At 27.9% G+C, this 11,045-nt stretch overlaps 1 protein-coding gene across 9 annotated transcripts in view; it reads left to right on the top strand.

Moving 5' to 3' along the window:
* The window catches only part of LOC105223294 (sodium/potassium-transporting ATPase subunit beta-2), a 104,504-nt gene extending 94,392 nt beyond the window's left edge, over positions 1-10,112 (top strand). For all 9 annotated transcript variants that reach the window (XM_049446648.1, XM_049446637.1, XM_049446621.1 and 6 more), the window contains one exon: positions 364-10,112. In XM_049446648.1, the coding sequence (XP_049302605.1) occupies positions 364-467 (104 nt within the window). In that variant the 3' untranslated portion in view covers positions 468-10,112. The remainder of the gene's footprint in view (positions 1-363) is intronic.
* Positions 10,113-11,045: the final 933 nt, after the last annotated feature.

Here is an 11,045-nt window from a genome sequence, read left to right as displayed (position 1 = left end):
AAAATTGACAAAATCTGCACGCATAACTATAAATATTCTTTCAACCAAGTTAGTTGGAGAAAATGTTCGTTTACAAATTTTTATTGACATTCAAACTGATAACGCCGCTTTTCTATATTTATTATTAAGTGCTTTAGGAACCATATACAAGAAAATAAAATGGTATTTCGAAATGCACGTATAAGTGTTAAACCCTTATTAAATCGACGTAAAGCAAATATTAGTTTTATGAAGTGAAATTAATATTCGAACTGTTGAAATCAGTTATTATAAATTTTCGAAACTTTCTACTTATTTTACTTTACTGTTTATGATATATATAAATCATATTCTATAAATTATCTTTCTTCACTCTTCCTATAGCCGGCGTTTTAATCAACATTGAATGCAAAGCCTGGGCAAGCAACATCAAACACGATCGCACAGAAAGGAAAGGATCCGTCCACTTCGAATTGATGGTTGATTAAGAGCTTGCGCGCAGCCAATAAGTGAACGAAGCACAGAAAATAAATTAATAAAAAAAAAACCATAACAAACACACAAAACCAAAAATAAACAACAACAAAAAACAAAGAGAATACTTAGCAGGTGAAATAATAAACGCAGCAGTAAATAAAAATGGACTACAGTTATTAAAAGAAAACAATAACAGAGGTAAAAACAAAAACAAAGAAAAACAACAACAAAATAGTAGCAAAATTAAGTCAAGATACATGCAGGAAAGAGCAAAAACAGGCAAAAATGATAAAGCAGCATAAATAGAGAGGAGCGAAGGTAGATAGAGAGAGAGAGAGAGATTGGGTGAGCAAAAGAGAGTGCAATGTAGCTATGTGCTTGAAGGAGTGAATGAGAGAGCAAGCTAGGAGAAAGCTGAAAGATGAATGCATGAAAAATACAGCAACAACCAAAGAATAACAACAACAAGCCGAAAAAATAAATAAACTAAAGCAGAAATAAAAGGCGCTATTTGCATAGTGCATATGCAAGCAGTGAGAACAACAACAACAACAAAATTAAAGGCTATAATACAAAGAAAAAACTATAAAAAAATGTGTGCAAAATAGTAAAAAAATACTTGAAACAAAAAATTGCTAAATATTTATTTTGCGAGAACGAAAACATGCAAACACATAACAAATTGAAGCAAACAAAAGTAAAAAAACACTGCGGCAACACTGCTAAATAGAGCGAGAGCAAACCAAAAAAGTAAAATAATTAAATGAAAATGCATAAAAAATAAGAATTAAAGTAATTAATTTAATAGACAAAGCGTAACAAGGCATCATTCAATACATATGTACATACGTACTCGTATATATATTATTTTTGGAGACACAAAAAAAAATAGTAAAAAAGGCAAAACTACAAAAAATAATAAAAAAGCAACAGCAGCGACCGAAAAAATATGATTATTTGTAATTAATTTTATTTTGCGCAATAAATTATGAAATAAATACGATTTATGGTATTTAGTACGCAAAACCGCAAAGAGGTATGTATGTATGTAGTTAAAAGAAATAATTGCTTTAAATAAAGCGTGCAACAGCGCTAACAATTTTGATAATAAATGCAAACGCTTCTTTCGTACTTATTTCCTTACTTTAGCGCTTACTTAAGTAAATGAAAAGCAAAAACAAAAACAAGTTTTTTGAAAATCAGTAGAATTTAATTATTGAAAATACTTATTAGAATTTGTTGATATTTTTGACTAGTGAATGCAAGTTTAATAAACAATTATGATTATTATTATGATTATAATTAAAATTAATTAAAAAAGGTAATTAACGAAAACCAGCGCAGCGAAAAAATACAAAAAGGCAACAAAAACAAACAAATACATAGCGACAAAAATACACAAAATGCTTACACTGGGCAGCAGATTTGCGAACAAAAAAAAAACAAAATACTTAATTTACAAAAACAAAAAAAAGCAAAAACATTTGTAAGTATTATATGTAAAATGCAAAGCAGCAGCAAAAGTTAAGTAGCCGAGTGCAAATAAAATATTTTAAATTATTACAAAGAACGACTAATTGTTTAATTGAAAATTAAATTACAAACAAATCTCGTTTACAAGCTAAATCACATGATATAAAAAAGTATGTGAAAGAAAATTTTTGGACAAAAATTAAATTTTTTCTTCATTTGTCCGAGCTCGTATGCGACAAAAGAGTATGTTCAATAAATATTTCAAACAAATTAATTAATTCCAGCAATTGACAAACAAAAATCGCATGATATTTTTTGTCCATTTTATGTCAAGCAAACTCATTTAAAGTAAAAAATTGTTTTAAAGTGATTGCTTCAAAAATTACTACAGAAGAAATATCGCGTGACAGAAAAAAAATAAAATGTCAACAAAACAGAATAAAAATGACAAGTAAACTAATTAAAAAATAATTATTTTAATACATTATTTTTTCAAAATTTTGCTTGACACACAAAGTATTGCATACCATTCTTTTTTAATAAATACACATGTCTGAAACGTATGCAATAAAAATGTCAACCAAATATAAACAACAACAAAAACAAAGCGAATACTTAGCAGGTGAAATAATAAACGCAGCAGAAAATAAAAATGGACTACAGTTATACTTGTTTCACAGTAATCGCTTCGAAAATTACTTACAAAAGAAATATCGCTTAACATTTTTTGAAAGAAAAAATAAAAATGTCAAACAAACTATTAAAAACAAAATAATTTTAATGTATTATTTTTTCAAATTTTGTTTGACATTTAATATTATTATTTTTTTTTAAACAAAATCACATTTTGACCTGCCCTAACAGTCTTACAAACATACAGTATGCCTATATGTATATATACCATGATATATGTATTGCTAAACTAAACTAACCACGCCCCAAAAAGTATATACAGCTAACCAACACAACCATAAAAAGAAAAAAATCATGCCAACAACACAAACACTCACCAACACACACAAATATGTATGAACGTACGCTGCAAACGCTGTTTAAAGACAGCGAAAGTTAAACTTTTAATAAATTAAATTATTATTAATATTTAAAAAAAAAATTAAAAGTTATGCAAAGAAAACTTTGTTTAAATTTGTTATTAATATTTAAGCGCCCTCCCCTTTAAACAAATATATATATAAAATTAAATTTATTAATAAAATAAAATAAAAATAAGCAAGCAGGCAGTATAAAAGTTTAGCAAAATTGAAAATAAAAAAATACAAAATTTAAAGCATAAATTAAAGCAAAAAGTATTAAAAATAATAAGCTGCTTATAAAAACATAAGTAGAATTTTAAATAAAATTTGTGAGAAAAACGCATTATTTTAGCAAATTAAAAATAAATTATAAAAGAAAAACAATAAACAAAGCAGCTAGCAATGAAGCACACAAACGCCGAATGCTAACAACAGACGAAATGCAAATAAAAATTAATAAAAATAAATAGTGAGCATATAATTGACATTTAAAATAAAAATAAAAACAAAAATTAGTTAATTATAATATATATAAGGAGAAATAATACAAATTATATAACAAACATTATATATACAGCAATGTGGCAGCATAAAATAAAAAAAAAATATTTAATAAATAAAAAATGACAACTTAACATAAAAAGTAATAATCCCCTTCACTTATTACACTAGCGAGAAATTATAAAAAAAAAATTAAGTAAGCAAAAACATTAGCAAATAGTTAAAATTGAATTATAATTAAATTGAGGATAGTGTGCAGTAAAGAATGAAGCAGAAAAGTAAGCAAATTATTTATAATAGAAAATTTTTCAAAGTTAAAAATAACAAATCAAATAAAATAAAGCAAATGAAACAAGAGAACATGAAAAATAATTAAGCATACGTAAAGTACACAACACGTAAACACAAAAACATAAAACATAAAAGAGCACATTGCAGAAAAGTTATATAACGAAGTTGAGAATAAATGCAAAATATTTGTTGTAGTAAATTTTTTTCTAAGCGCCCCACAGTTGAAAATTTTACCTTAAAAATATAAAATATTCTTGTTATTATTTTTCGATAGCTTATTTTATAAAGCTGTACTTAAACTGTGTTCGCATTTTATGCAATAAGTATTCTGCCTTTACACACTGTACGCTTAACAACACTGTAACGAATCTCTACGACACACACATACATATGTACAACTTAGCTGTAATCGTTAGAAAATTTATTGTTGACTTTGTTGAATTTCTAATAATAATGTTGGGAACAAAAAAAACTGTATTATTTTTTATTTTAAGATTTTGAAATTTTGTGTTAAAAGCAAGTGCTGATGTTTTAATATTTATTTCAGGCCACATTTAGCACGATTTATTTATTATATTATAAAAACTATTATTTTTTTTGTAAGAAATAAATTTAATTTTTTTTTTAATTTTTTTAAGAAAAATTTTATTTTTAATTTTAATTAATAATTTTTTGAAAAAACGTAAAATTAAATTTTATGAAAAAAAAAAATATTTTTAAAATTGAGTTATTTTTAAAATTTGTTTGGAAAAAATAAAGTTATAAAATATTAAAATTAAAAAAAAAATTAACTTTAATTCCTTTTCATCAAAACATTTTCTTTATAAAATTATGATTTTCGTAAATTTTTTAATTTAAAAATATCACAAAAAATTTTCTTTTACACAATTTAAAATTTATTTTCATTCATAAAAATATTTTTTTTATTAATTTTATTTTTATGAAAACAAACTTGATTTCAATTATATTCATTAAATGTGAAATTTAAATTTTTCCAAAAAAAAAATTATTTTATGTTAAAAAATATTTGTACGAAAACTTAATATTTTTATAAATTTAATATATATATTTTTTAATTTTTTTAATTTAATTTTTTTTATAATATTTATTTATTTTATTTATTATTATTATTTTTTTTTGTTATGTAATATTTTATTTTTTTAATCTTCCATTTTACCTGCATTATTTCAACTTCAAAACATTTTTTAAACACTTTCTCGCAGTGTTTTAGCCAAGACTGTCGCCTTCAATCTCTGTGCTCACTTTAACCAAGACAGCAATACGTTTCAAGATAATTCTTTCACGTTAGAAAAGCGTAAATTTGAAAACCATTTGTTTTAACAAATATAAAATAAAGTTCCTTAAACGTTTTCTGCCAGCAAAAGTATGGACACTCGATTGTAATATATTAATAATAATTTATTTTACGCGCTTATGCAATTTCCACCCACCCAGAAGAACGAGTTACCAAGCAGCTTTACGGCGTCTAAATTTTAATTATTAAAAACTAAAGTATACACCTAATTAGAATAGTAAATGCCCACCAGCTAGAAAATGAAGGAAAAGCAAAAAACACAATACAATAAAATGCACAATATAAACCTTGGAGTTCAAGAAAATTACAACAGCTGAGTAAGATATTGCTTCAATGAACATAAAACGGTATTAGACGCTTATAATAACTTCAATTTGTTTCATTGTATGCGCCCTCAAATATCGGTTGCACCCAAACATTTGCCACAATCAATCTTTTAGCCAAGTTCACAACCATTATTTTTCAATCAATACTTAAGCATAGACAGCAACCGCACTCATCCGTTTGAGTGTTTTATATTGGCATAGAAATTCCTTTCATTTGCGTTCATGCGACTCAACCACTCACTCATGCGTAAAATAACGGTACACATGCTCAGTATAATACACACACACACACACTTACTCACTCAAATTTTGAAAATCATGCTTAGTCAAGTATTGCAAATACAAGTGCGTAAATAAATTTTTAATAATAAATAAAAATAAATGAAAAATGTGAAAAATGCATTATCAGCAATTCAAATGAGTATAAAATAGCATATAAAAGAGTAAATACAAATAAACAATTGTAAGCTGTGTGTAATTTCGTATATAGTCAAAGAACAAACCAAGCAAAAAAGAAATATAAACAATAAATATATATGTATGTATATGATTTGTATGACAGCAGTAAGTAAAAGAAAGTACTAATTAATTCAAAATACTAGAGAGAGAGAAAAAAAAACCAAAAAATTTACTTAAGTAACTATACTCTACATATGTATGTATGTAGTATATGTATGCAACAGGCTTTTCACGCTGTGCTGTGCTGTGCTGGTTGTTTTCGACACGTTTGTAACACACCGTAGGTACTATGTGCATGTATATTGATGACGTAAAGTGCCGCGCAGCGTTATTAACTGCAAATTTAAACTGCCTAATCAAACATAAATGTATATGTATGTATATATATGTAATACGAGTGTACGTATGTATGTATGTACCGCTCTCGCACGCATGCTCTCCACACATGTAACACGCATACGCAACTCAACTATGTAATTGTGTGAGTGTGTGATACTTTTGAACACTTTCGCTTTTTTGCGCAAAAGCCGTTACGTTTAAATTATCTTAAAGAAAAAATATTGTTATTTTAACGTTGTGACGATAAACTGACGCCACGTAATCACTGGCAACAGCAACAGCAAAAACAATGCCAATGCAAACGAAAGTAAGCGTTAGCTGCTGAAGTCAAAGTTGTTTTCGTAAGCGTAAGCGTTGAGTTGTCTGTAACGTTAACGTAACTGCCACGCAGCGTGAATAATGGCAATACACACACACACGTAAGAAAATTACATAACAATTAATGTGTATAATTTAATTTGAATTAGCATTAAATTATATATACTTATATATTAATGAACTCATTATAAATAATAATGCAGCAAAAGTAGCATGTGGTGAGAGTTTAATTTGTTGTAAACAAATTTAAAAATTAAAATAGAACATCATAACGCTGAGTTAGCACTATTTGGTAGAGTGCGAGTGTTGAGAGCAGCAGTGTTGGATTGCAACGAACGTAAAATTGCTAATGATGATAATTGAAAACAATGTTAACTTTTTGCTAGTAAATGTTTTTTCGTATGCTACTAACTAAACAAATATAATTATGATAATAATAAAAAACCAACAAAATTAAGTAGTCGTACTTACATATTTATTTTTTAAAGAAATACTAATAAGAAATAGCGAGCGAGTGAGCAGAAGTGCGTTGAAAATTGCAAAGAATGGTGAAATTTATTAAATTTGGTTGTTTGTGTTCCAAATGAAAGCGGCATACAAATTGTGTGGAGTGTTCCGAAAATTCCAAACTGTTTCTGTACAAAAATTTGTCAGCCCGTGTTTCAAATGAATGCGGCTCATAAACTATATGGAATGTTTCGAAAATTCCAAACTGTTCCGTTATTAAAATATGCCTTTTGTGTACCATTTGAAATTAAATTTTCGTCTGTGTTCAAAATGAATGCTGCCAATAAACTAATTGGAATGCTTCAAAAATTCCAAACTGTATCGTTATTAAAATTTGGTTTTTGTGTCTTAATTGAAATTAGATTTATTAGATTCTTCCGTTTGCGTTTCAAATGAATGTGGGGTGCTTAGGAAATTTCAATCTGTTTCCATATTGAAGTTGTTAGCGCGTGTTTTAAAAGAACGCAGGCTTCAAATTGTGTGCGATATTTCAAAAATTTCATAATGATCCCATAATAATAGTTGTTGTTTGTGTTTTAAAAGATGCAGTATTCAAATTGTGTTAGATTCTTAAATGCTCCCATAAGAAATTTTATTGTTTGTGTTTCAAGTGAATGCAACGTAGGATATTTCAAAAATTCCAAACTGTTCCTAAATAAAATACTGCAAATTAAACGGCAGGCAAATTACGAGTGGTGAGGTTAAATTGTTAACATGCTTCTTTTGTAGAAATTTACAAATATATAAAAAAATTTTATTCCAAGTGTTCCAATAACAGTCACATTATATCGGATTCCATTGCAAATTCATTAAAAATGCTTTGTTGCTTTCCCGTAAATTAAAGACATACTTATGAAATATCACATTTTATTTTAGGCTTCTGACTTTTGTGCCTGCGTTTCAAATATTCCACTCGTCCCACTTAAGCGTAAAACACTTATAAATTGCAATAGCGTTGTATTATCAACTACGCTTGTGCGTGTTCCGAAAATTCCAAACATTTCAAACTTTTAATTTTACTTTTCAATATTTTCTATGCGTATTTCGAAAATTCCAAACGTTTCAAACTTTCAATTTTACTTTTCTATATTTCTCAAGCATGTTTCGAAAATTCCAAACGTTCCGCACTTTCAATTTCACATTCTTAACACGCATATGGATAAGTAATGCCAAGCCTACGACTAGCATCATTTCTTTGGACGTTGTGTTGTAAGAATAACCACGTTAACATAGAGTGTTGGAAATGTTTGTATTAATTATAAGAGTGGAGAATAAACTGCCATTTTTTACACAAATGTATGTAAAAATTATTTGAGTGTATGCAATGCTACTCACACATACACATACACATACACAGTTATACACAAAATCAGTGTACACATATACCATCTACCCATACATGCTCGCACTATGTATGCTTATTTATATGCATTACTGTAAATGCATACTAAATTTTTAATGTTAGAAACAACTAAATGTTGTATACAAATCATATTATATAAAAGATTATAAGTTATAACAATTCTCTGCAGTTGGCAACAACGATAATGACTTTGCGAAAATTAGCAATTTTAACAAGCTTTATATACGCTTTAACAACTGTGTCTGTTGTTTTATAAATTTCTAATGCATTTCCACAATTTTTAACTACTCAGTTGTTGAAATAAAAAAATAAATATATAAAATAATAAAAAAAAATATAAGTATGCATGCATTAACAGCTGTCAGCATGGGCGTCAGTTTATCGTCACAACGTCTAAGCAACATGTAACACAAACATTTTCGCATAATTCAACTTAACCACCACATGACACCACCTAGAAATATTGCATACATATAAATACGTCACAACTCCCCAAAACGATCAAATAGGGTATGGTTAACGGGTTTCCACTATTAAGCAGGGTATAGGAACGCTTGAAAATTCGCGCAAGACAACACAACGTCAAAGAGATATTCGGCAAACGAGTGCGAAAGCCGAGTTGGCGTTCGCTGACAGTGTTGCGTTTGACAGTCTAAGCTGTCAAATTTACGACTGCACTGTTATGACGTTGGTCTTTGGTTTGTATGGCAGTCTAAGCTGTCAAATTTACGGCTGCACTGTTGTGATGTTGGCCACATGATTTTTGGCATTTTATTGTTATAATATTTTTGCTTGTTAGCGTGAGAGCGCTGAGCACAGCGTTAGCGAGAGAGAGAGTGTGTAGGGTAGCGTATATCAGCAGGTGAGTTTTGTGCGTGGATCATGACAGCAATAACAACTTGACGCCAGCGGTAAAAGTTGCTCCCAACAAAAACACAAAAACAAAAAAAATAAAAAATAAAATTGGATTTTTTATTATTGGTGGTTGCCATGCTCAAAAATAAATTTGATTTTGCTTTATCAATTTTTATAATTGTAAATTGAAATTTTATTGTTTTTAGCTACATATTTTTTGATTTTTTTTCATATAAATTTAAAAAAATTAATGGACAGCGGTGTACTAGTTACTTAAACAGAAAATAAAAATAGTGAAAAAATAATATTTGCATAGAAGAAATTAGCAGCAAAATAAAATAAATTAATAAAAAAAAAACAACAAAGAAATATTAAGAGAATACACTTCTAATTTAAGCAGTTTAGCTCTTAAGATAATTATAATTAAATTTATTAAATGAAGAGTATGTTGTTAAATATGCATTGCTGGTAGCAACTGAGCAGGTGAAAAAATATTAATTAGTTAAAGCAAAAACAAAAACAGAAAAAACTAAGATTCTTGTAAAATTTACGATTAAGTAAATATTAAAAAGAAAAGAAAAAACTAAATTTATAAATTTAACATTTCAATAATATAATAATGTTAAAAAATTATAATAATGCAAAAACAATGGCGGCAAAGAGTTTTAAAAAGTTCAGGAGCGTTCAGCTGTAGCAGCGGTGGTAACCATAGACACACACACAAACACACCAATTTGGGACCATGTGACAGTGGCAGCATCAATGAAGTTGCAGTGAAGCAAAACACAAACAAAAAACCAGTATAATACAAAAACGAGCCGAAGGATCGTGAACGTTGTAGAATGCCTATAATAAAAAAAAAACAAAACCAAAAAAACATATACATAATTAGTAACATTGCGTATTCTCTAGAGTATAACAAATTTTGAATTGAAAATTACTGAATAAAAAGCTAATAAAGTACCACACGAAAAAAAACAAAAAACAAAGATTTCGTGAAATATTTATTGCATACAAATACGCGCAGGGTGAGACACAGAAATAAATTCGAACGCAAATCTCTTAAAAATACCTTGATGCTTTCCCGTAGGTTAAGGACATATTAAATTTGGGGCTCTGTATTAGTCTAGCGACTCTTGTACCTGAGTTTCGAATATTCCAGTCGTTCCACATAAGCGCAAAACCGTTAAAAATTGAAAAATGGTTGTACTTTTAACAACTCTTTCATGTGTTTCGAAAATTTCAAGCGTTCCAAACGTTTAATTTTACTTTTCAATAATTCTTATGCCTGTCTCAAAAATTCCAATCATTTAAAGCTGTCAATTTTACATTTCATCAATTCCTATAAGTGTTTCGAGAATTCCAAACGTTTCATTTTACAATAATTCTTATGCGTGTTTTCAAAATTCCAATCATTGCAAACTATGATGTTACATTTGAACAATTCTTATGAATGTTTCGAAAATTCCAAACCTCTAATTTTACTTTTCAACAATTCTTATGAGTGTTTCAAAAATTCACATTAACAACTCTTATATGTGTTACGAAAATTGCAAACGTTCCAAACGTTTAATTAACTTTTCAACAGTTCTTATGTGTGTTTCGAAAATTCCAATCATTTAAAACTATGAATTTTACTTTTCAACAATTCTTCTGAGTGTTTCGAAAATTTCATTTCCAAATTTTTCTTTATATAACATATAACGGCTTTTTCAATAGGGACGCTACAAAAGTAGACCGATAGGCACAGCTCACGACGCCTCATTTTTTCCCGCGCTTTTCACATTTCTCTTCAGTAACATTTGCCC

Source organism: Bactrocera dorsalis, chromosome 1 (genome assembly GCF_023373825.1).
Source record: "Bactrocera dorsalis isolate Fly_Bdor chromosome 1, ASM2337382v1, whole genome shotgun sequence".
Lineage (NCBI taxonomy): Eukaryota > Metazoa > Arthropoda > Insecta > Diptera > Tephritidae > Bactrocera > Bactrocera dorsalis.
This window is presented reverse-complemented; position numbering and strand designations above follow the sequence as displayed.